This window comes from Amia ocellicauda, chromosome 3 (genome assembly GCF_036373705.1).
Source record: "Amia ocellicauda isolate fAmiCal2 chromosome 3, fAmiCal2.hap1, whole genome shotgun sequence".
In the NCBI taxonomy this organism is placed as follows: Eukaryota; Metazoa; Chordata; class Actinopteri; order Amiiformes; family Amiidae; genus Amia; species Amia ocellicauda.
In genome coordinates, this window is record NC_089852.1 from 46005051 (window position 1) to 46032871 (window position 27821).

General features: G+C 42.5%; 1 protein-coding gene across 1 annotated transcript in view; it reads left to right on the forward strand.

Annotated features, from left to right (window-relative positions):
* Positions 1 to 13630: 13630 nt before the first annotated feature.
* Positions 13631 to 27821, forward strand: part of LOC136747216 (olfactory receptor 1f45-like) — a 35292-nt gene continuing 21101 nt past the window's right edge. Inside the window, exon 1 of the mRNA XM_066700166.1 lies at positions 13631 to 14104. Coding sequence (XP_066556263.1) covers positions 13631 to 14104 — 474 coding nt within the window. The remainder of the gene's footprint in view (positions 14105 to 27821) is intronic.

Below are 27821 nucleotides of genomic sequence, written 5' to 3' on the forward strand. Positions count from 1 at the left end.
TTAGTTGAATTGTCACTCATTTTGGGCTGTGTGAATAAGTCATTTGGGGGTTTTAAATCTAACTGAGGTACTGGATACAACCTAACAGTGAATGCATTGAGACTGACATTTTAGTCCCTCTTTAGTCCCCCTTAGTGCCTCTGGAGGGATAACATCCATTGCTGGCCTCTGAGGGCTGAGAGTGCACTGAATGGATGGGGTTGTCAGGGAGGCAGACCCCCAAGGCCAGAATCAATCCTTATTCCTGGGAGCTGTATCCCAGACATTTGTGCTGAATGAATATCAAGAACTTGTGTTTTTAAAGAGAACTTTAGGGAGATGTGGGGGTGGATTGCTAACAGGATAGAAGCATTCTCAAAGGATATTCCTTTGCAGAGGATGCATGGGAGTTAAGAGATTTATAATTACATACTTTGGTTCTATTGTATTTTAGCTTTCTCAAACATTTGTATGACAAGCCGCTAAAGATTGTGTTGTCATTATAAAAAACATTTCCTGAGGTCAAAAGTACATATAATAAGAATAGTCCTAAATGTATTTTATGTAGTGCAACTGACTAGGGATTAATTATTGTATAATGAGAGCTCTTGTGTATACAGCATGCTACATTGGTGATGAATCTCAAAATAAATACTTCACAGCTCTCATATCCATGAAGCCAGAATACAAGAAAGACATGTAAGTAGCTACATTAATCTAAAGCAAGAAAACTGAGCACCATTTTTTCAGTTATATATGGTTTTCATAGTAAATCTCTCAAAATTTAATGAACTGAACGAAAAAAGGGTTAAAAAAATATTTGTCCTTCAGAATGTAAAGAATATTTTATTTCACAAAGTGAAAGCTCTAAAAAATACTATGTATTCAATGTAACCTAATTTGTCTTTGTATGATCATATATATTTATATACAATATATTTTTTGTATAGAATGCTAAAATAAATAAAGGTTTTAAACTGTCAAAGAATAATATAAACAGTCCACTGAGGTACATTGTAGGATTGGAGCATGACAGAAATACTGTTTTCTTTTCATTTCCATCTCTATCATGTTTACACTGCTCTTTTTCTTACAGAATCTGAGACTACAGTAATTGTGGATCATGACATTTACAAACCTTACAGCTGAAGCCATAACAGAATTTTACATCACTGGTTTCAAAGAGACTCAGAATCCAAAGGCAGTCGGATTCATCATTTTGATCATTTATTTACTGATTTTATTGGGCAGCAGCGCAAACATCTACATCATCGCAAGGGACAAGCGTCTGCACACCCCAATGTACTTCTTCATTTGCAGTCTCTCTGTTGTAGACATAATCAACAGCACCAGTGTCAGCCCAACAATGATCCTGGTGCTATTAGCTGACATCACTGCAATCTCTTACAGGTCCTGTATTACTCAGATGACTCTTTCAAACTTAGCTTTTGTAATGGATAAGTTTACTATTAGCTTGATGGCCTATGATCGGTTGGTTGCAATCTCCAATCCTTTGAGATATCACAGTGTCCTCACAAAGACTCGTATAGTGCTGTTAACAGTAGCATCATGGGTGCTGGGTTTTTCCATTATTGCAGTTCTTACAGGAATAGCTGACAGACTTCCTTATTGCCAGAAAACACTTTCATCTGTGTTTTGTGACTATGGTGCTTTGGTTCTGGCGGCTTGTGTCAATACTGTTGAATATTTTGTTGTATCAAGTGTTCTTGCCTTCTTCATTTTACTTTGTTCCTTTGCTTTGATATTTATATCCTACCTTAAGATAATCTTCACTGTGCTTAAAATTGCCCCCTCAGAAGACAGGAAAAAAATGTACAGCACTTGTTCAAACCACTTAATAGTAGTTGTTTCAGTTTTTTTCCCTCCATTTGTCATTATTATTCTACCACGCATAGGTTTAGTGTTGAGCCTCACAGAACGTAATGTATTAATTATTTTCTATTCTCTGGGCCCCTGCTTGGTGAATCCTTTTGTGTACTGCTTCAGAACAAAGGAAATAAGAAGTCAGCTTTTCAGAATATTCAAGGCTGTGGCACCCCAAGAATAGCATGGCGCCTGCCATTCAGTGTGGACAGTTTTTTTATTTGATACACCTGCTTTTATGGATTCATTTTAGCACTGAAGCTTTATAGAAAGCTTATCTGTTTTTCTTCATAAGTGATTTTTCATGACACTGGAAATATTCCTGTAACATCTATTATGGAACACCGGCATTTAAACTGTATGTATAAAACAAATATATAGGTTCTTATTTCAGCTCTAAGTCATCTATCAGTTTTAATTACTTCTCCTTTGGGGAAATTATGTATTAATATATTTCATATATGTTGTACATCACTATTGTTTTCTGATTAGAAATTATGTTTTAAATAGACAGTACTTGTAATATAAGTCCTTTTAATCCCCGTTGGATAGCACTTCACAGCATTTTATCATGCTTCTTGCGTTACTAATACTTGTATTATTGATTGATTTCCCTGTTGCTCCCTTTCCCGTAGTCCTTGACTGTGACCTTACATCTTGACAGCAATTAGCTTTACATTCCAGGATGTATGACCTCACTTACTGTACTTACCTCTGTAAATTGGAAGTTGTAAAATGTGTTATATTTTGAATTGCTCTGTTTAATGTAAATTTGAATTTGTAATGTTTGATGCCTTGTACTTAACTGTATTTTTGCACTTAGTATTACACTTATGTTGTAAGTCACGCTGGATAAGGGCATCTGCCAAGAAAAAATATATATATTATTATAATAATAATAAATATTTCAGTTTTGTTAAATAAAGTAAATAAAATACTGAAGCTTTAAAAAAAACAGATTTCTAATTCTTATATCTTTTATTATCGTGGAAAATGAGTTACTGTCACTTTTTTATTCTATCACTGTTTTGATTTGCACCTATTTACTTGTGTTGATTATTCACTTATCATTTCACTCGTTTGGTGTCCATTAATAACTAAGTGATCCAAGGATCCTATCCAGTCTATTTTTGAATGTGCCCAAATTTTCAGCTTCAAACTACATCGCTGAGGAGTTTGTTCCAGATTGTGACAACTCTTTGTGTGAAGAAGTGTCTCCTGTTTTCTATCTTGAATGCCAATTTCCATTTGTGTTATTTGGAGGAGGAGCTAGTACCCCTCCCCCTCCATTGAGTGATGACACTCCCCCTGCTCCCGTGGGACAGGACCAGGAGTTCTGGGCTACTATCTGTAACTGTCCAGGAGTATCTGTCACTGGTTGCAGTGGCCCACACGGGCCCTCCCGCTGCTTCCGGACCTCCTAGAGGAGCTCAGAGCGACCTGGGACCACCCGGGGACGGCCCCTGCCAGGCATGGGCAAGAGAGGCCTATGCCAGGACCCAAGGTGTGGCTGAAGTGGGCCTGGTGGACTTCCCATGCGTGAACTCCACCATCGCCACGCTGATCTCCCTAACTCCGCTGTCAGCAGAGCCTCGCTACTTGGCCTGCCCTAACAGGCAGTGTCGCATCACAGAGAACCTGCTCCGGAGGGCTTATGAGGTGGGTGCCCAAAAGGCACGCCCCTGTAACATGGAAAGCCTGCTGGCCCTTTACCTAATGCGAACCCTCCAGGAGAGAGAGCAATCCCTGCAGCTGGCCCGGGTTTACCCTGTTGCACCTCAGGCCCAGCAGCGCAGGCAGCCTGCAGCAGCTCGACAGCAGGGAGGCACTCCGACCACGGTTCCCAGGCAACAGCCCCACCCTCTTGCTGACCATTGTCAACGCCTTTCCAGCAGACAGGTGCTCCCCCCGGCAGCCAAGCGCCCAGCTCGATGCCCTGACCCCTAACAGGAGAAAGGCTGGTGGACCTCTGCCCCCTCCTCCCCTTGCAGCGCAGCCCTGAGGCCTTCCAACAGCCTCTGGCCCACCCATACACCCTCCGGCAACTCTCCAATCTGCACCCAGAACTCCTGGGTGCTCCAAATTACATCAGTTGACTGCTCCCTAAGACACACCCACCCCTCTTAAAAAGGCACGGAGTGGACTCGAGTGAGGGACATGTTGCAGTGTGTGGTGCTTTGTGTTGAAATCGCCTTCCGCCCTGGAGAGGCAAGCAACCTGAGCACCATGTCCCAGGCCATCAAGCCTGGCGACTGGTTCACCATGGTGGATTTGAAAGATGCCTTCTTTCACATCTCCATTGCACAGGCGCACAGGAAGTTTTTCCACTTCACCGTTGAGGGCCGAGTGTTCGAGTTTGCTGTTCTCCCCTTCTTCCAAGTGCATGGACGTCGTGTTAGCCCCCTTGCATTGCCAGGGGGTCCACGTCCTCAATTATCGGTCTGTTCTCACTCCAGGGAGTAGGTTCAGAGCCACTCAAAACAAATTCTTGTCCATCTCTCTAAATTAGGCCTTTGGGTCAATCGAGAAAAGAGCCGCTGGTGCCACAGAGAGTTGCCTCCATATGCGCATGTCTCTACCTCTTCCGGTTGAGAGCCTGTGTCAGGGTGTCCCTTTACCAGAGGCTGCTGGGCCTCCTGGCGGCTGCATCACAGACCATCCCCCTCGGCCTGCTACAATTGAAGCCGCTGCAGCAGTGGTTCAGGTCTCCTCAGATACATCATTGCCACAATCGCACATGCCGAGTCACAGTCACTCCAGTGTGCTGGAAGGTGCTCCGTTGGTGACAATTTAACCTTTGGCCCTTTGGGGCCAGGCTGCCACTGAGTGTTGAAGACGACAGACATCTCCAAGCAATCTGCAATGGATGTGGAGTCCGAGGCAGATGGACGGTGCCCACACAGGCTCTCCACATCAACGCCCTGGAACTACAAGCTGTGCTCCTTGAACTGTGCCATTTGCTGCCACTCCTATGGGACAGACATGTGCTGGTTTGGATGGACCATCTGCTTCTATGGGCGGAGACCCGGCTCCAACAGGGGAGGTCCCCCGGTTTCAGTGTGGACAGGTTTTTATTTTAGACATCCCGTTAATCAATGCATTTCATATATGTTTTACATCAATATTTTTTTCTAATTGGACGTAAAAAGCATGATTTTAAAAATGGTAAAACTTGGTTTAATTAATACAACCTTATATTGTTTCTTCTTCAGTGTAGTGAGGATGCACTTGAGAGTTCTTTCTTGTATGCATGTGTTAAACACTGACAACAGTTTTAAGATTTTTTTATTTAAGATAATATCATAATCACACTGCTGTAAGATCAGTCGGGATCAGGGGAACCAAACCATTTGTTTGATGAAACAAAAAGATTTTACTCAGCTATTATTTGAGATCTTACTTGATAAAGTGCCCATGAGAACTTTATTAACACTAATGTAATCAGGGATTTGGAGCTGCAAAAGTTGTGCCATGATCACCATGAAGAATGAAAAAATAAAGAGCCATTCAGTCAAACAATAATCAAACATAAAACAATCAATCATAAATGTATAACTAGCACCATTGTTCTTTTTCACTTGAGAATAAATCACTGTGCCTAAAATATATCTAATTAAATTTGCTGTGTTGTACTTTTTATTACATTATTTCTTAAATGTTTAGATTCACTATTTTAAAACTAGAGCAGTGAATCTAAACTAATCTAATCTAAGATCTACTATTGTCAATATGGTATTCAAGGAGAGGGGCAGTTACGCAATGCGTGAGTTTAGTTTTTCCAATGTTTGAAATTGTAATTATTTAAATATATATATAACAATAAGTACACTAGCACTGAGTTTTTTCCAGAGGCCACAAACACTAGGGAAGGGTTTGGGTGGTGGCCCCTCTAGTGCCTAGTTGGCCAGACTCAATGCCTGAACCTGAGCCTGTTCAACCTCCAGACGCAGGGGAGGAATTAGTGGTAGAGCAAGGGGTTGACAACCGATCTGGCAGGGGGGAGTGTCACACATGTGACAAAGGCTATTTATTATCACTATTTATTTTTATTTTTATTTACCCATTATCTTGTTTGTATTTACTAATTGGTTTATATCTGTACTGCTTCGTTCCTGCTTTTCTTATTGTAACCCCCATGAATTGAATAGAATTCATACTGGGGTATTCAAAGCAAGAGAGCTGTAGTTCTCACAAATTCATGCAGGTGGTGCATAACTCTTCCAAGGAGTGCTCCCAGAAGAACAAGTGATTCCTTGCTCTGAAACAAAACAGATGAGCGTTTCATCTCTGTACAGGAGTCTGTCCTGTGATACGCAAACAAGACAGCATGCTCATTGGAGGAGAGGGCAAGCCAGGGACAGAACTGTGAAAAATTATTATTTTTTTGTATTCCTGTTCGAGACATTAGGGGGAGAAACCCAAAAAGTGGGGAGATATTTTTGTATTGCTTTTATTTAGTTTTTGGATTATGTTATAGCACTGTTTCATTAAATGCTTTTTAGATTAGATTAGTTTAGGTTTAGATTAGTTTAGTCTGCTAGAGGCAGACTTCTTGCCCTGCCTCTGTAAACTATTATTTACTTTTGTGGAATAATACATTATTCATTTTACATCTGTGGCATCCGTGTGCTGGGTGTAGTTGAGCTGGAACCTTAGGGGAACGGTTATTGGGTAGTTTGAGGATCCCCTTTCTCACAATAATATTCGGGGGTCGGTCATTTCGGTTCAGGTATTGCTACCACCCACGACATTCCATCCCAAGATTACACCCTGCACAACTCTATCAATATATGATGTATTTTCATTTTATACATGAAGCCCTGTGGTAAAATGCTACTAATAATAGAGTCCATATAGGTTATGTATGGAAGGCTTTAGGACCTGGTGTTTTAGTAAGAGTACTCAAGAGGGAGGGAAAGTGTTCTCATGGACAATGAGATGCTTAGTGTTGGAATGAAATGAAATGAGTCAGAGAAACCAGGAAGTAAGTTGGAAGAAAGAGAAAGAAGAATGTGAAACAGGAGCTAAGTAGAGCAGGATAAATCAATTAGAGTAAAAAATAATTAAAGTTAGTATTTCTTAACCCAGGAAATACCATTAGACTTGAATAGGTAACTCTTGTTTAAACAAGTTTCAGAAGAAATTTCTGTAATTTGCGCTTTTATTTCTTTAGAGCTCGCATACCAAGCTCGCGTTTTATTTTAAGCAAAGTTATGCCTGTTGGTTTTAATATCTAACTCTGTTCCATCCACGCTCAGTTTCGGCTACAAATAGTTCCCATTTAAAAATAATAGTCGTGTTTATATAGTGCCTTATGACTGCTTGCTGTGTTGGTTTTTTGTCCACAGGGCTTTTTCCTCCACTGCAGGAGCGCTAGCAGCGGCAGTTAAATCCGAGGCCTGAGCCTCGGTGTGTCGTAAGAGATCTCGCCCGCATGAGGTGCTCCTCCGCTGGCTTGTGCCCGCACTGCAGCCCACAGCTGCGGCTGTAGGAGATCTCGCTCTCTCAGTGCGCTGAGAACGAGGTCTGCTAGCTCTCCCCGTCCGTACGTGTAGGCCTCGGTTTTAGATACCACTACGGCTGGTGGTCTACTACCCTCAGCCCCCTTGAACCCTGGACTCTGCATCACCCGGTGTCTCCGGAAACCCTGGCACACATAGTGTGGTTAAGCCTAAGGGCCTACGTGGCGCTTGTATACAGCACCTGGTGCTTGGCATACACAGTGTTCAGTCTGGCAACAGCAACGTTGCATTTTGTTGGTGTTGCAGTGCCCCCATGTACATAAACGTTGCTGTGTGGAGACACACTTACAACGGTGAACCTGCTGGGCACTCCACTTGTTGCAGAGGCATTTTTCAGTTATTGTGTGCCCCTGGTGCAGACACTGACCAGCGCCTCAGCTGCACTTTTCCCTGTGCACGTGCGTGTGCGCTCGGTGATGAGCTCCTCTCGCCCCCTGTGCTTGCAGCTGACGCACCTTGCCCATCTGGAGTGAGGAGGTTCTATGCCCCATCTGTCTGGGCACCGACAGTGGGCGTGATTTGGCCGCGACTTCTGGGTTTGCTACGGTGCGCCCAGAGGTCCACCATCCACCAAGCACCGCCGCAATCGCTGCCGCACCCGAAGGTCTCCCACTCCAGTGATGGGGGGGTCTTGGGGGTGCTGGATCTCCGCCTTTCCCCAAGCACCCTCCACCGCCTCTTCCAGGACTTTAGTGCTGGAAACAGCCACACTTTAAACAGCAGGATGGACCAAATCTGCGCTCTCCTGGCCACACAGGCCTGAACCGTCACCTCAAGGTGTTGCACTTCAAGATACTCAACCTGAACACCATGTCCCAGGCCATCAAGCTCTGCGACTGGTTCTCCACCGTGGATCTGAAAGATGCTTACTTTCACATCCCCATTGCGTGGGCGCACAGGAAGTTTCGGCCTGTCACTAGTCGTGTTAGCGTCCTCGATTATCTAGACGACTGGCTGGTTTGTTCTCACTCGAGGGAGCAGGTTCAGAACCATACGAACCTGATTTTAGGCCGCCTCTCCGAATTGGGCCTCTGGGTCAATCGAGAGAAGAGCCACCTGATGCCAACTCAGCAGGCACAGTTCCCCGCAACTGCGCCTTGATTCCGTTGCCTTGCTCGTCACACTGGCAACAGAGGCCGCCTTTGCCAGAGGCTGCTGGGACACCTAGTGACTGCATCACAGACCCTCCCCCTCGGTCTCCTCCAATTTAGGCCGCTGCAGTGGTGGTTCAGGTCTCTCAGGATGCACTCTTGCCGCGATCTAGCACACCGAGTCATAGTCAATCTGGCATGCTGGAAGGTGCTCCGTTGGTGGTGGAGCCCTCACAATTTTACCCTCAGTGTGCCCCTGGGGGCAGTCTACCACCAAGCAATCATGACGACAGACGCCTCCATGCAAGGTTGGGGAGCAGTCTGCGACAGACGTGGAGTCCGAGGCAGGTGGACAGAGCTCACACAGGCACTCCATATCAACGTCCTGGAGTTACAAGCAGTACTCCTTGGACTGTTTAATTTCCTGCCAGTCCTATGGGACAGACATGTGCTGGTTCAGACGGACAACACAGCAGTGGTTGCCTATATCAACAGGAAAGGAGGTCTCTGGTAGTGCAGACTGTACTGTCTAGCACGCCGTCTGCTTCTGTGGGCACAGCCATGGTTCTGCTCCATCAAAGCAGTTCACCTTCCAGGCCTGTCCAACACGGCAGCAGACCTGCTCTCTCGGGATGCCCTCCGGTCTCGGAATAGCGCCTCCACCCACTTGTGATACAACAACTGTGGAGCCGGTTTGGCAAGGCGGACGTGGATCTCTTTGCCTCGGCAGAGTCCACACACTGCCCACTATGGTTCTCCGTCCAAGGCCGCTCAGGAACACTAGCCCACACATGGGCACGCTGTCTCCTTTACGCGTTCCCACTATTCCCCCTTCACCCGGTGGTCCTGGAGAAGGTCAAGAGAGAACGAATGACAGTTCTGCTGATAGCCCCTCGGTGGCCTCGCAGATTCTGTTTTGCAGACCTGATCGCCCTCCTCCACAGAGAGCCTTGGCAGCTCCCAGTGAGAGCCGACTTGTTGTCCCAGGTGCAGGGCATGCTTTGGCACCCCAATTCGGGCCTCCTCCAGCTCTGGGCCTGGCGCCTGAGCGGGAGCGACTGATTGCCTGGGGTCTGCCAGACGTGGTAGTAGCCACTATTCAGTCAGCGAGAGCTCCCTCTACAAGATCACAGTATCCTACCACTGGCAGACGTTTAGCACCTGGTGCCAAGACGGTGGTCAAGACCCAATTAGTTGCCCGATCGGGGTCATATTACAATTTCTACAGGAGCTGTTGGACCAGGGCAAGTATTCATCCATGCTCAAAGTATATCTGGCGGCCATCTCTGCATGTCATGTCTGGATTGAGGGCAAGCCCCCTGGGTCTCATTTCCTGGCTGCGCAGTTTCTAAATGGAGCTGGATGGCTGCGGCCTCCTTGCACCCATTCGCTGCCCACATGGTGCCTTGATGTAGTGCTGGACGCACTTTCCCAAGCCCCATTTGAGCTGGTGTCACTTAAGACTGCGTTTTTGCTGGTAATCACCTCTGCAAAACACATGAGCGAGTTACACGCCCTGTCTGTACACTCATCTGTCTGTCTGCATTCCATGTCAACAGCCCTATTGAGTTGCTGGCTTTTGATCCTCCTCGCTTCGCTTCAGAGCAAGAGAGTTGGCTTCACCTGGTCTGCCCTGTGCACACTAGGGACATTTGGCGTTCAGACCAACTGTTTGTGTCTTATGGAGCGCGGACACAGGACCAGGCGCTTTCAAAGCAGCGCCTCTCGCATTCGATTGTAGACACCATTACCATGGCCTACGAGTCCACCAGGACCCTGAACACCTGGTGGCCCACTCGACTCAAGGTGTTGCCACATCGTGGGCCCATTTTCAAGGCGCCCCCTTGACAGACATTTGTGCGGCTAAAGCTTGGGCCTCTCCACTTACATTTGCCTGGTTCTACATGTTGGATGTGACAGGACCAGTCCCTTCCATTGGGAACCCGGTGTTGGCTTCAGTTGAGCCCCAGTAGCCCCAGGGCTGCTGCTGCCCTCAGCGGTAAGCACGTGAACAGGCTATCGTCTTCCGCTGTGTATATAGTTCATTTGTCAACACAGTAGAGCTAATGTTGCCCTGCGTTAGTCGGTCTAACCAGCAGGTGTTAACTGCTCCTGTGTTCCATGGGCGGCGCATGAGTTCGTTCCTGCGCCCCGTGGTGTATATAGTTCATTTGTACGAAATCAATTTGTCAGCACAATGGAGCTCTTCCACTCTGTACTATTCAGTTGAGTTGGATGCTTCTGTGCTGCACGCTGACAGCATGAAGGTCTTGCTGTCATGCAATATGTACATATTGTATATTGTTGTTCAGCTCGGCTACTCTATTGACTAGCCAGCTATGTATTCTGTTGTTTTTCATTGGGTCTGTGGCCCCATTCCTATGCCATGATAATGCGCGGAGGCTGCACAAGTTGCTTGATTTCCCGCGCCAGATATTGTGCAAGTAGTTTCGGCCTCGCTCCTAGCTGCACTAGTAGAGCAGCCGGCTTTGCTATTGTAAGCGGAGGGTGTGAAGGTTAACCCTTGTAGTCCCGCTTTGTATATGCTGATTCTAGAGCGTGACTATGGTCCTCGCTCCTGGGCGGCTAAGGTGCGCCCTACGGGGCCCCTGAGGTTACCGTCAATAATGCTGTCAGATGTAATGTTAGCCTGGTGTGTATTGCCTGCTACACTACTGCAGTCTGTGTCTTTACAAGCTGAAAAAATATATTATCTGAGATCCATGAATGCCATGTAGCATGAAACAAAAGAGTGAAAGAGCCATTTGGTCAAACAAAAATCTAATATAAAATGTAAAACAGAAATGTATAACTAGTATCATTGTAATCTTCTTCACTTGAGAATAAATCAATATGCTTAAAACACATCTCTTTCAATTTGTCTATCCCGATCAAAATCTGTATCTTCCCAAATTAGAACTGGATAACAATCTCAAGATTGTTGAGATGCGAAGATCTTACAGAACATGAAATAAAGTTTCTGAACAAAAAAAATCTTGCAAAAATGTCATTTCTTGAGTTCAGCCGGTGAGAGATTGGCACCACATGGGTCACATGTCTCCCCAAATAGACCCTGAGCCAGACTCCAAAATGTAGCTTCTCTGTATCGGTGCCAGATGTGCACCGCCCCTCCCCCAACACTTCCAATTCAGAAGGCCTTGAAATATAGGGGGTGAGAGAGAGAGAGAGAGAGAGAGAGAGTGCAAGAACCGCAAAACCATTAATATTTTCTAGCGCACCCAAGAAACCGCAGAACAATTAGCGATCTGGATACGATGGTGATGGGAGCCCGGATAGGATAGGATATGTTACTGCATTATTAATGTCTGCCCGAACTTTAAACTTTAATAACTTTTGGACATAATAGATATTACTATTTCATCATTTTTTTGTGTTTTTGAACCCTTAATTTAAGTAATTTGATTACATTTGACTCTTTAAATTGTGTAACTGATAAAAAAGTTGGCTCCTTAATAATTTCCCTATACAATTTTATACTTAACTTAAAACCTCTACTATTAAAAATGATTAAAAGGCTCTGATTTAGGAAATTATTAGTTCAATTAAGGGTTCAATTAAGTAATTGAACAATTACTCTGTTGGAACAAAAACCAGCAGGACAGGTGGTACTCCAGGACAGGTTTGAGAACCACTGCATTAAGTGATTCATTATAGTGGCATTTATACAATATGCATAACTACAATTATTAAATGTATATAGATGTAGCCTTGAATAGAGATTTTATTACATAATAGTCAAATACTTAAGTACATTCTTGGGTCAGCTAAGATACATGGTGAAGATCCTGTATTATAAAGTGTTTTGTTATAATTATATACACTGATTATTATATGACTGTTCACCGCTTTTCCTTCCTTAGACCACCACTGCAGACCGGGAACACCCCACAAGAGCTGCAGTTTTGGAGATGCTCTGACCCAGTCGTCTAGCCATCACAATTTGGCCCTTGTCAAAGTCGCTCAGATCCTTACGCTTGCTCATTTTTCCTGCTTCTAACACATCAACTTTGAGGACAAAATGTTCACGTGCTGCCTAATATATCCCACCCACTGACAGGTGCCATGATAACGAGATTATCTGTGTTATTCACTTCACCTGTCAGTGGTCATAATGTTATGGCTGATCGGTGTGTATACCAACAATACACACAAGATTCAAACAATTATGTCTAAAGAAAAAACAGTGATAGAATTAATGAACGCCTATTGACTGACACTTTCTTTCAGATTTGTGCACCTCTAACATGGGTTTAAAGCAATGCTTGCTGTAGTTTTACAGTGGAATACCATGATATGCAATAATAAATGTTTCTAAAACATGCTTACTATATCACACCATGGTGTACTTGTGGTGCAGTTTAGCAGTTTAACACAGTTTGAACCCATAAGAAGCCACTGCAAAATCATAGTAAAAACATATTAAAAGTGGAGACCTGCTATGGTAAATTTACCAACACACACTTGCTTAAAGGCATCCTTATAGTGTAGTGGGATTGCAACTTCATTTTGAAATCACTATCACTCTTTCACAGTATTTGGATGGTGAGTCTGATGTCATGATGTCATGCTATAATTATGATATTCCTACATGTATTAGATGTACTGCAAATGAATACTAGTTCATTATCTTATAATGAGAGCTCTTGTGTATACAGCATGTTGCATTGGTGACCAATCTCACAATAAATACTTCTCACCTCTTATATCCACAAAGGCAGAATACAAGAAGGACATTAATCTTAAGCAAGACAACTGAGCATCATTATTTCAGTCAAATGTGGAATAAATGATTTTCATACTAAATCTCTATCTAATCATTTAATAAAAAAACATTCAGAAACTAAAGAACATGAATGATTTAAACAAATAATTTGGCACCGTGAAGCCTATATATTGATATTAATATACTATGCATTCAGTGTAACCTTAATTTATGTTTGCATGAGCTTGTTATTAAATTACATTAACTGTATTTTTCTTATAATATGCTATAAAACTGTTTCACAGAATAATAAACAGTCCACTGAAGTATGTTGAGGGTTGAAGCGTGACAGAAATACTGTCTTTTCCATCTCTGTCATGTTTACACTGCTCTTTTTCTTACAGAATCTGAGACTACAGTAATTGTGGATCATGTCATTTACAAACCTTACAGCTGAAGCCATAACAGAATTTGACATCATTGGTTTCAGTGGGACTCAGAATCCGAAGGCAGTCGGATGCATCATTTTGATCATTTATTTACTGATTTTATTGGGCAGCAGTGCAAACATCTACATCATCGCAAGGGACAAGCGTCTGCACACCCCAATGTACTTCTTCATTTGCAGTCTCTCTGTTGTAGACATCATCAACAGCTCCAGTGTCAGCCCAACAATGATCCTGGTCCTAATAGCTGACATCACTGCAATCTCTTACAGGTCCTGTATTACTCAGATGACTCTTACCAACTTAGCTTTTGTAATGGAGAAGTTTACAATTAGATTGATGGCCTATGATCGGTTGGTTGCAATCTCCAATCCTTTGAGATATCACAGTATCCTCACAAAGACTCGTATAGTGCTGTTAACAGTAGCATTGTGGGTGCTGGGTTTTGCAATTATTGCAGTTCTTACACGAATAGCTGACCGACTTCCTTACTGTCGAACCACTCTTTCATTTGCGTTTTGTGACTATGGAGCTTTGGTTCTTGCGGCTTGTGTCAGTCCTGATGAATATTTTGTTGTATCAAGTGTTCTTGCCTTCTTCATTTTACTTTTTTCCTTTGCTTTGGTTTGTATATCCTACCTCATGATAATCTTCACCGTGCTTACAATTGCCCGCTCAGAAGACAGGAAAAAGATGTACAGCACTTGTTTAAACCACTTAATAGTAGTTGTTTCTGTTTTTGTTCCTCCATTTGTCAGTATTATTGTAACCCGTATAGGTTTGGTGTTGACCCTCACAGAACATAATGCACTATTCATTTTCTCTTCTCTGGGCACTTGCTTGGTGAATCCTTTTGTGTACTGCTTCAGAACAAAGGAAATAAGACGTCAGCTTTTCAGAATATTCAAGGCTGTTGCTCCCCAAGAATAGCATGGCGCCTGTCACTCAGTGTGGACAGGTTTTTATTTGAGGCATCCCCTTTCATAGATGTTTTAGCACTGTAGCTTTATGTTAAGCTTATCTGTTGTTCTTAATTATTGATTTTGAAAACAATTGAAATATTCTTGTAACATCAGTTATGGAACACCAGCATGTATATAGGCTCTAACTGCAGCTCTAAGTTACTTCTCAATTGGGAAAATGCTTAAGTTAAGTCACAACATAAAATCCTTTTGAAGGAATGTGTCATGATTTATTGTATTTCATTGATTACTTAGCATACATTAATTGGTTCTTAAGTTTAACTTTATTGCAGTAGTGAATTTAAAATGAAATTGTATGATTCATATTACAATTATTACAATTTATCAGACATGATTTACAACGTGACAGATGTAAGTGAAGTTCTCATAAAGCTTTCATTCAGCTTATGGATATATTTAATCATTTTAAGAATCAGTACAGACATGGGGGTAGATTTTATGCTAAATACCAGTTGTAGCACAAACACACTGCAATGTGCCTGTATGTGTTCTGTAGTGTCAATTCATGGGGTAAACATTTTGTCATATGTTCTTGGAAAATGTGCGGAACAGTGCCATAATATCCTAATAGGAATATATTGTGCTGCCTCATACTAAGATAAACTATGTGTGAGTTTTGCAACATTTCCCCCAATCAATAATGGTTTCAGATCACGGTCCTGGAGCAGAGCTGGAGCTGGCAGTGCTGGAGCTGGAGCTGAGGACATGAGCTGAGCTGAGCTGCATTACTCTCTCCCTCTCCATTAAACTCTCCCAGATATTAAGTCCAGTTTTCTTGATGAATTAACAAAATATGTAACTTCATAGGTATTGTTTTGTGTTTGAGCTTATAAAATAAAATCGGTTCTCACACCAGCTATTAGTACATAATACATTATTTGTAATTAATTGTAATTCTCATTTTCTCAATTCAAGAAGTGATTCTGCACATCTCTCATAAACCACTTGCAAAATAAGGAATGTCTGTTTTCACTTCACACTTTTAAGTAATATAATAATTGAATTTTAACCCAATTTCTTTATCTAATGAAATTCACCTCATTTTACAGCACTCTGTTATCTGAAATGTCCTCACTTTTGATTGGCTAAAAGTGGTTGACAGGGAGTTAAAGTCATATGCTGGAAATACCTGGATTGCCACAGCAATCTATATTGTACTATTTTCGACTTTTCCATGTTTGAATGGTTAAACAGATGTTTATGTTTTACATTTTTCTGCTGAAGCTTTAAAAAACAGATTTTAATATATTTTAATATCGTGGAAAATGTATAACTGTCACTTTCTTATTCTTTCACTGTTTTGATTTGCTCCTTTTTTCTTGTGTTGATTATTGACTTATAATTTATTTTTCTTATTTCCTTATTTGATTCACTGATTGTTTGATTATTCACATGTGTCTTTTTATAATTACTTGCACAAGATTTTTTGCACCCATCTTGACTTCGGGGGCATCCTGCCCAGGGGTGGGTTTGTCAATTTTGGGGTCTCAATCTAAGCTCAGTTTAGGGGGCACTCTGCCTCTACCTGTCATGACCATTTTAGCTTCACCACACACACCAGTGTCTGCCACAATCCATTATAAGGTTGGGCTAGAGTATCATCAGTGCATGGGAGAGCGAAATACATTTTCTTACCTTCTAGTACTTCTTCACTTTGCTGTCTTTGACTGACTGAAGCTGGCAGAGTTACAGCGGCTCAAATTGGTCATGACGCTGAATTAAATTACCATTTGTAAATAGATAGGCATGCACATGGGGTGTGTAGGATGCTATGAAATCCGTGTTGCGGAGAACACTGACAGAATCGCGGAATTCAGGCTTTGTTCCGCTATTCTTAAAAAGTAGGAGTCTTCAGTTTTATTGTTCAACCAAACAGTAGAACTAGTTACTATGCAAATAAAAAATAAAGGTAGAATTAATAAATATTAATGAATATACAACACAAACTAAATAAAATAATGATTTAAAAGACAGATGTGCAAATTACATGGCAAATTGTTTCATTGTTATAAAGTTTCCGACTTAAAATCCCAACTTTAAAAGAACTACGTATAAATGAATCAATTTCAATGTTGTTATTATTGTTTTTAAATTTTACAAATGTGTGATTTCAGTAATGTTCTGTGCCAAAAATACCAACATGAGTGTCTGGCTTTAATGATGATTGCATCAGAGCTGCAATGTACACTATTCCTTTTAAAAACAATTCGTAAATGGAGCCTTAGGTATCCCCTCAATTTGCCACACACTTTTCATCACAACCTTTTAATCACAAACAATAAGGTCACAACAAAAGATTGTCATCAACAAGTTCTTTTTTGGAAATCACTACTTAAGCTGTGCTAAAAACAAATAGCACTAAAATAAATAATACATAACAGATATAGTACGTATTCAATTCAGTAGCTACATAAATAAAACCTGATCACTTACTGTCTCATTTAATTTAGATTGAATACTTCTTAATGTCCTACAATGATTCCAAAACAGGTGTTAAATAAATCCTACCGTTACCCACTGCTGTTGTAGCCTTTTCCACTCAACCTTTTCTGTCACCCCATGCAGGGTGCGTTCACGTCATTCAGACTTTTGTCGTTCTGCTAGGAATCTGACAATTTTGTCTGATTTGTGTGACTTCAGAGTGATGAATACAAACACACTTCTTAGCATAACAATGCTAAATACAGAAACAAAAATAGCCCACAATGATAAAAACAATTAATGACAAAATACCCTAATGTATTTTCTGGTTTAATAGGCTATGAGGATTCTAATTTAAAATAAATGTTTATTCTCACAGTGCTATTCATGGTATTGAAACAGCAGGATTCAAACCCAGGTCTCCCATGCTACAATGCAGACACTTTACTGCATCACAAAATAAAGAGACTTCAAAATCACTACATTAAAAATAAAAGGTGGTATTTACAATACAACATTTTTCATCTTTAAAAAAAAGGAATTTGTTGCAAGTTACAATTCCGCTTGTAATATAACACTGCTACTAGGCATCAGGGCCCCACGCATTTGCATAGTTTGCCTGTTGGGAAACCAGGCTACTGATCCTGCCTTTCAACCCAGAGCACCACTACGCCAGTTCCCACTCGAAATTGATTGCGCTTCTCACTATATGAACTTGGCTGAGTGCTGAGTGGGGCAGAATGCAGCAGACTGAGCAGAGGGAGAGCGAGAGAGTGCGGGTGCAACAAGAAGCAACAAGGAGCACAGGATGGTGCAAAGGGGAAGCTGCGGTACCAGGTGACTCTTGAGAGAGAATGGCGCCATGACAGTTCACATACAGTACTGTGCAAAAATGTTTGGCAAATGTGAAAAAATGCTGTAAAGTAAGAATGCCTTCAGAAATAGAAATGTTAATAGATTATATTTATCAATTAACAAAATGCAAAGTGAGTGAACAGAAGAAAAATCTTCATCAAATCCATATTTGATGTGACCACCCTTTGCCTTCAAAACAGCATCAATTCATCTAGGTACACTTGCACATAGTTTTTGAAGGAACTCGGCAGGTAGGTTGGCCCAAACATCGTGGAGAACTAACCACAATTCTTCTGTGGATTTAGGCAGCCTCAGTTACTTCTCTCTCTTCATGTAATCCCAGACAGACTCGATGATGTTGAGATCAGGGCTCTGGGGGGGCCATACCATCACTTCCAGGACTCCTTGTTCTTCTTTACGCTGAAGATAGTTCTTAATGACTTTCGTTGTATGTTTGGGGTCATTGTCATGCTGCAGAATAAATTTGTGGCCAATCAGATGCCTCCCTGATGGTATTGCATGATGGATAAGTATCTGCCTGTACTTCTCAGCATTGAAGAGACCATTAATTCTGACCAAATCCCAAACTCCATTTGCAGAAATGCTGCCCCAAACATGCAAGGAACCTCCACCATGCTTCACTGTTGCCTGCAGACACTTATTTGTGTACTGCTCTCCAGCCCTTTGTCGAACAAACTTCCTTCTGTTATAGCCAAATATTTCAGATTTTGACTCATCAGTCCAGAGCACCTGCTGCCATTTTTCTGCACCCCACTTCCTGTGTTTTCATGCATAGTTGAGTCACTTGGCTTTGTTGCCATGTCGGAGGTATGGCTTTTTGGCTGCAAGTCTTCCATGAAGGCCACTTCTGACCAGACTTCTCCAGACAGTAGATGGGTGTACCAGGGTCCCACGGTTTTCTACCAATTCTGAGCTGATGGTACTGCTGGACATCTCCCGATTGCAAAGGGAAGTAAGCATGATGTGTCTTTCATCTGCTGCACTAAAGCTTATATACAGTACTGTATATACACGATATGTAGTAGATTTTAATTATTTGAATGTAAATTTGTAATCCCAACATTCATATCTCCTCATTTGAGGCTTCAGCCACAATTTTTTTTTTTTTTTAATACTTGGAGCATGGAGCAGGGTAGATTTTCCTTGCTCTAGCTCAAGGCAAAATCCTGCTGCTCCAAAATCCTGCCAATCGCAATGCTATAATATGTATTACTTCATCAAGCTGGACTATATAAAATATGTATTGTAGCTTGCATGCTATTTGAAATCAGACTTTTTAATACAAGAACAATCCCACATATGATTAATGTTGCTTACTGATTGGAAATGTCTCTTTATCTGTAAAATCCCAAGATTACACCCTGTACAAGTATATCAATATATGATGTTGTAGAACCCAGTAAAGAATTTAAGTATTTGAAGCACAGAGAATAATGTTTTTATTTAACATGCCCGACCTGGAAGGCCCCAACATGGAAGCTCCCCACCTCAGCGGAGTTTCTCTGAACAACAAAATGTAACAGCCTTTATAGAAAGCATGGTGGTTCTGTGGGCAGAGTCAGTCACATGCTCCCAAGAAGTGTAGCTTTGGAATGTTCGTAATCTGTCTTCCTGGTGGGAGGTGTGGGATACGGAAACCAGATGGCTTCCTTTGATGTACTTTGAGAATTCCTGTCCGACATCATTAACATCTGTCAATCAATCACTATGATGTTATCTCTCCAATCTTAAGAGAACTCGTAAAAACAGCCTTGCTAACATTTGTTTGCTTGACAATTAATACAGTTAGCTCTGTTGACATATTAGTATTTCAAATATTAATATAAAACATTATACAGTTACTACAAAACTCTTATACCGGTTCTTCAGTCCCACCTGTTGGCAATAGAGCAAAGCGGAAAGAAGCCAAAAGAATTGTGTTTGTCAGTTACAATAATTTCTTCCTCCTGAGGGGCAGGTGGTGTGGTGATGTGTTTTTAGGTCCCATCCATCCCAGTCTGCCACCTTCGAGGTGTGTATGCATGTACGGTGAGGTATTCAAATAATCAGGGGGTAGGAATGTCCTTTTCTTTATTTGGTCATGCAAACAATTATGCTATAACCACACCTAATTGAATATTGACCTCTCTTATGGAAATTGCCAGTACATCTAAAATTATGTTTCATCCTGCCCCAGGTCATTAAGGTCAATCCCCAGTTTCTACCTACATAATACATACATTTTTGTTGCTTCTTACAGAATACAAAAGTCTATCTTTAGTTGTCACCTTCTTGTTCAATAATTCCTGTTTTTACATATAATATACAAAAGTCGTAAACGTCTGTTATTTTTAAAAATTCAGTTTACATATATTTCTGTTGCATCTTAACTTAACTTAATAAACATTACACATTCTACAAATATCTCCCTTTGTCAATCTTAAGAGAAGGGCAATGGACTTATTCTTACTTCATGGCTCTTATTCTATTCATCTCCTGCAAAAGCGCTTTATACATGAAACTATCAATACAATAATTTATGCTACTGCAGATGCCACTATAGCTGAGGAACCTCGCCATGTCACTTGGTAGGTCCAGTCGTTGAGGTAGGAGGAGAACCACGTGAGAGCAGTCCCAGAGATTCCAAGGTCAGCGAGGCAGGAGAGGACGATGGAGTGATTGATGGTGTCAGATGCTGCAGAGAGAGCAAGGAGAATGAGGACTGAGGAGAGGGAGGCCGCCCGAGCACAGCTGAGGGAGTCAGTGACTGCCAGGAGAGCAGTCTCAGTGCAGTGAGCTGTGCGGAAGCCGGATTGCAGAGGATCAAGGGGTGAGTGATGGGAAAGAAATGCAGAGAGCTGACGGTCGAAAGCACGCTCAAGGGTCTTTGAGAGGAAGGGGAGCAGGGAGACAGGGCAGTAGTTCTGAGGAAAGGTAGGGTCAAGGGTAGGTTTCATGAGGAGTGGGATGACAGCAGCTTTTTTAAATGCAGAGGGGAAACAGCCAGAGTGGAGTGAGGAGTTGAGGAGGGAGGAAATGAAGGGGAGTAGATCAGGAGCAGTTGCTTGGAGGAGGCGAGTGGGGACAGGGTCCAGGGCACATGTTGTAGGTTTGTGAAAGTAGATAGTAGGGTTTTTTGGGCGCGGCCTATTTTGTTATGACGTATGCCCTAAGCTTATTAATATTCCTACGTCATAATTGGGGGGTGTGATTTTAGGTAGAGTTATTTCCTTAATTATTCCTACGTCATATCCGTCAGAAAGTGTACACCCATAAAACCCTGAACAACAAGGCCACCCATAAATACCCCCACCCCTCTGAAGGCAACGCCCCGAAACTCTCCTCTCTATTTAAGAACCCGCGCTGCTTTTAGGCAATACCTTTTTAATTCTCAGCATCTGAAACATCCCGCTTCTTCAACATGTCCAGCAACATCAACATGAAACCCTGCAAGAAACAATCCAGGGTTCCTGTACTCACCAATTTGAAGATTGAACGCTCCTGTGTGTTGTTCTGGGGGGCTCGACGGGGTTACTGCTTTAAAAGGGACCCCAGCTTTGTTGGAGTGGAGCTTTTTGCTTTGGGAGAGAAGGAGGGTACGTTGGAACCTTTTGAGACGGTAATTGAATACTCTTATGAGGACTGGTTGAAGGTGATGGCCTGGAGAGATCTGGGGCTTGTGGATAAGACTCTAGAAGGCTTGCAAGAGGGTCCAAGAGAATGCGAAACGGAGTCTCCGACTCAGGGTTTTGAAAGGTGTGAATGGGAAAGCTTGCAGAACTACGGTAGAGTGGTGAAGAGTCTATCTCTAACTACAGCTCGCAAGGTTTTGTTTAGCAGTACCCTGATTACAAACCCTATTGAAGGGGGTGTGGAGGATCCAGAAAAACAGGTTACTGAAATTATGTTTGACGCCGTGGACTGGCCGTTCTTGAAAGAGGTCATAACCTGTATAAATGACGGTTTTGACATCTTGACCAAATGTTCGCAAATGGATTCGGTTAGAAGGAGAATATGCTGGATTATGGATTATATATCCCCCTTGAAGGACGACGACGATGATAAAACACACGACGTGTGGGGTTTTGAAGGTGGGTCTGATGGCTCAGGGGCTACTCTCTTCTAAGAGGGAGGTGTGTCGTGACGTAGTGAAGAGATAGGATAAAAGGCGCAACAATTCATTCATGGTTTAAAATTAGAGAGAATGTCTTACCCGAAATCTGCGGACGTCGACAGGCTCTACAGGCCTCTTCAACCCGGGATCTCCCCTGGTTCTATTCCCCAGATTTTGTATACACTCCGGAACCCTCTGACTGCGGTTACCCTCCAAGACCTCAGACCCCGGTCCCTCAGGACGAAACAGCATGCGGTGCGATGGATGTCCAAATGAGTCTCGGTGATCCCCAGCCTCTGGAGCTCATGGAGGGCCTCGATTTTGCCGAACTGTCTACCATCTGTGTGTCTCAGGAGGGGGTCAGTCCAATGGATGTAGAAACACCCCACAAACCACCAGGCGACCCAATGAGCATCGGACTGTCCCGGGGGCGTGATGAAGACACAGGATTTATGCCCGGGGTATGTGACCAAGTAAGCAGAGTGGTTAAAAGCACCCTGGTGTATATTCTGAGTGCTCTCATCGACCGAGCTCTGAAAGAAGTCTGTTGGGGGTGTGAAGTGAATCACCCCAGTCAGTTGAGACACAGTTGTTTGTTTGAACCAGACCGTTACTATTTCCTGTTCTATTTCAATGTGTTTTACAGAAGACTGAACAAACCGTGGCTGAAACCGGCACTAATCAAGGCGCTGTCTTACTCCCACATACATGTCACTGCGGGACAAGTCCAGAAAATCATAGATGAGATTTTGCTGGAGCTGAAAAAGGAGCCGTTTATAATAGAGAAACTTGGTCAGCTGCTCAATGACCTGGATGAGCCGAGTAGAAAAACCGCTGGCAAGCTAAAAGCTTATTTCTTCCGTAAAGAAGTTAAAGCTGGGGGCAGCGACAAAGAATTCGACATCTACGCCACTGATTCAGACTCTGACCTGAACTAAGGGACTTTGAACATGGGGAATGTTCTGCTTCTGCAACTGGTTCTGTCATCAACACTCTGCAGCTAACCTGAGAGCGCTATTACACCATGTGCTTGACAGAAAAGTAGCCAACGCGAGCCTTTTCTCTACAGATTTAACCATCGATGAGGATCAACTTTCAAACCTGGAAAAGTTAATGGCTGCTGTAACAAAGACCGGGGGGTACGAGCGCTGGGATGAAGCGCTCAAGGGGGTCAAGAATGATATTAGGCCATTTCATCAACATCTGTATGACTTTTTACTGAGCATGTTTAATACACCTCTGTTTACTTTTAAAATAGGCCATATTGTTGTTTTATTTACATATGTAACTGAGGTGTGTGCCTACAATATAAAGAAACAGGTATTTGTTGATATAGATCAAGTAACCAATCATCTGATTTCTTTTTGTCTGGACCGTAGAAAAAATTGTTGTGTATGTTATACTTTTCTCAAATGTCTAAAAAGGGGTATCTGCTCTCCTGAAGTTGAATAAAAAACCTTGTATAAAAACTTTGCGCATAGTGTGGGTCTGTGTTGTTATTTGACAGAATGACTCGGCAAGCTCCCCAAATGCAGGAACTATACTACAACCTAGCCAAGATTGGGGGTTTGGTGGGTAAGAAGGGTTTTCAAAGAGGACTCGCTGAGGCCGGAGTGAAGGTTAATGATGTGGTTGTTTCAGAATGGTTACAGGAACAAGACGCCTATACCTTACATAAACCTATCAGGATTAACTTTAAAAGAAACCGCGTATATGCAACTGACATAGACTCACAATGGCAAATGGATCTAGTCGATATGTCAAATTTATCAAAACATAACAATGGTCACAAATTTATGTTGATGTGTATCGATGTGTTATCAAAATATGCCTGGGCTCACATTCTACATAATAAAACAGGTCGGGCGGTGACAAGGGCCTTTGAGGATATATTGGGACAGGGTCGATGTCCTAAAAAACTGCAGACTGATAAAGGAAAAGAGTTTCTCAACAGAGAATTTAAGAATCTACTGAAGAGACACAAAATACATAATTTCACCACCGGTAATGAGCTTAAGGCATCGGTAGTGGAGAGATTTAACCGCACCATAAAGACCAAAATGTGGAGATATTTTACAGCGGTCAACACGTTCAAGTATTTTGATAAAGTTCAGGATTTTATCGATGCTTACAACCAAGGGTATCACACCAGTATTAAAATGAAGCCTATAGATGTTGATCAAAGTAATTCTTTTAAGGTCTATACAAATTTATACGGACCATTTATTAAGAAGGGAAAAACTACTTATAAGTTCAACATCGGTGATGTGGTTCGCGTTTCAAAGCTAAGGAGTACTTTTGCCAAAGGTTATGAACAAACATTTTCTGATGAATATTTTACAGTTACCGAACAGTTGGCTAGAGACCCCCCCATGTACCGGTTAAAAGACTATGACGGGGAGGATATAGAAGGAACGTTTTATGAAGCCGAGTTACAAAAAATTATTGTGGGTAAAGACAGTGTATACAGAGTTGAAAAGATATTAGCTGAAAAAACCCAGAACCAGAAAAAATATGTGTTGGTGAAATGGCTTGGATGGCCTGAAAAGTTCAATAGTTGGGTCCCGGAACAACAGGTTTGCGATATTCAATCTGTATAACAACTTGCCCGCGGGTGTGTAGGGGGCATTACTTTCGATACTCAAGATGGAATCAGGAGGCTTCTACGTGACTCTACCCAGTAACGCCTCTCTCGATATATATCCTAAAAATGAAATATCCAGTTACACGGTACAATTTGGAAAATCTATAGATCTAAGGGGGTCGTGGGAAGTGGGGTTGGCGGAAATACAGTATCCTTACACTTGGGCTGTTTTACACCATTGCCATTTTTGATGATGTTAAAAAGAGTCAATGGACATTCACGATACAAGGAGGTTATTATGACAATGTGGATAAAATATTAGATGAGATGCATAAACAGTTCTCAGAAGGCACCCCCAACATCAAGCTATATTAAAACCCTGTTAAAAACAGAGTGTACAAGGTGTCAAAACCGGGTATTAGCATTCAAACCAGCGGCCAACTGGGGCGTATATTAGGGTTCTATTCTGACACAGAGAGCAGGTTCTCAGAAGTGGTGGCCCCCTTTCCAGCTGACATCAGGGGCGGCTTTTACACTCTTTATGTGTATACGGATATCATAACCCACCAGAGGGTCGGGGATAGTTATGTCCCCCTTTTTAGAAATGTACTTATTAAAGGTAAAAGCAATGACATGGTCACAATTACTTATGACAAGCCACACTACGTACCAGTCTCAAAGACCCACTTTGACAACATCACGAAGTAAAATCGGATCAGAATATCAACGTACCCTTCCGCTTCGGTAAAGTTATTGTCAAATTACATTTTCGACCCCTGAAACAGTGTGTACATTATTAAAATGGCTACCTTGAGGGGTTATGTTGATCCTAGCGCCTATGTAGATTATTACAAGACGCAAGCCGGGAACGGCTTGCCCGGTTTTGTAGGAGCCCCCACAATGTATGGTGCCGGTCTAGGAGGGCTCTTTCGTGGTCTCTTTAGAATGGCCGTACCCCTGCTTAAGAGAGGCTTTGCTATAGCCAGACCCCACTTGAAATCAGCGGCTAAAAACATTGTTAGTGACGTGTTCACCAATGTTATGAACCGGGCAGCTAGCCATGAGCATCAGGAGGGTTCGGGTCTCATGGTAATGGCGAGGAGGGGGGGTAAAAGAAGAAACAGCAGGTGTCCACCAGGGCGACGAAGATCCGTGGCTAACAAAAAACGAAGAATCGCTCATTCTCCAACATATCGTGGAAACACTCGGAGAAGGAAGCAGCACAAGAAAAAACCTGCAAAAAGAAAGTCTCAAAGAAAGACAAATAGAGCCTCAGGATACATCTTTTAAACATGTCTTTTGTTCACAGTCTATCGGAAGAATGCATCAAATCAGAACTGGATCTGTTTACAGTTCCATACACTCAAACGAGAATAGATAAGAGCATATATGTAGAGATTCCCCCTCTTTCAGCAATTTCAGACACGGCCCCTCTGGAGTTTTTTATTGCCGGCAATGGCGAGGATTATATTGATTTGAATAACACATTTATTTTAATGAACTGTAAAGTGACTGATGAGGATGGCGATGCAATCGAGAAGACGGCCAACGCTGGGGTCATCAATTACCCGGTGGCCACCATGTTTTCACAGGTGGATGTGACCCTTGGAGATCGGCTCATTAGTCAAAGCAGCAATACTTACCCCTATAGAGCCATGATGGAGTGTATCCTTAATTATAGTGAGGAGACCCTAAGCAAACAGTTCAGCCCCGGCCTTTTCTTCAAAGACACCCCGGAAGCTATGGACGACAAGGATCCAGAGGGACCTTTGAGCTAATGGGGCATATTCATGCAGACATATTTTTCCAAGAAAAACTCATGCTCAGCGGGGTAGACATTAAAATTAAAATGATCCGTAGTAAAAGTGCTTTTTGTCTGATGACCCCTGATACTGAAAAATATAAACTGACCATATTATCGGCCTCGCTGTTTGTGAAAAAAGTGTCCGTCTCCCCGGCGGGTAAACTAGGACATGCGCAGGCGTTAATGACGGCAAACGCCAAGTACCCGATCGAAAGAGTCTATATGAAAGTCCACAGTATCCCCGCAGGGACACGGGTGATGAACCAGGAAAATCTGTTTCTAGGACAGCTCCCAAAACAGGTTATTATAGGTCTCGTGGATAATGATGCATTTACCGGGGTTTACAACAAGAACCCCTTTAACTTTAAACATTATAACGCGGAATTTATAGCGTTGTACGTCAATGGTGTGCAGGTTCCATCCAGACCTTTTCAACCTGACTTTGAAAACGGCAATGCGGTTCGTGAATATTACAGTCTAGTACTGGCTACGGGTCGCCATCTCAAGGATCAACCTCTGCTGATCGATCGCCGGGAATACTGCAGCGGTTACACCCTGTACGGTTTCAACCTGACCCCTGACGAAGAGTGTGGACAACATTTTTCACTGATGAAGACGGGCAATATGCGTTTGGAGATGCGTTTCAAGCAGCCTCTACCACGCACTGTAAATATGGTCGTGTACGCTGTGTTTGACAACATTATTGAGGTGAATCAGAGGAGAAACGTTCTGTATGATTATTATTAAAATGAACACCAGAGAGCTCAACCACATCATGAATGCCCTGGCCGGCTCACGGAAACTGTTTCAAGGAGTCTACGCCTGCGACCAGCTGCCTAAATTTAAGATCAAGAATTTACCTGCAATGTACATAATCAACACACACCCTAAAAATATGCCCGGAGAACATTGGCTGGCTATTTATCTAAGGGAGGACCACCGTGGTGAATTTTTTGATTCCTATGGAAACCCCCCGGATTTCAGACCTTTCCCTCGGAAGATCAATAACTATCTGCTCAACAACTGTCAAGAAACCATTTACAGCGGTCGTCAAGTACAAAGTCTACAGACCTTCACTTATGGTCAACACTGTGTGTTTTTCTTATATCATAGATCTAAAGGAAGGTCATACCCCGATATTATGGCTTTGTACAGTGAGGATTTAGGCCAAAATGATAAAAAAGTGGCAGAGTTTGTCAGGACACTGTGGACCCCCCCTTATAACACAATGACTTACGACCCTAACCAACCATGTATACAGATGGGGTGTTCTTGTGAGGATTTTAAAAGATGTCATGCATGTTAAGGTGAAAAAATAATGAAAACAGCCTTTGAATCATTAGTTTTGTTTTTATTCAACACAATTCTTATACAAAGCAGGGGTTATGTTATATATAAATGTACAACATTTGAAA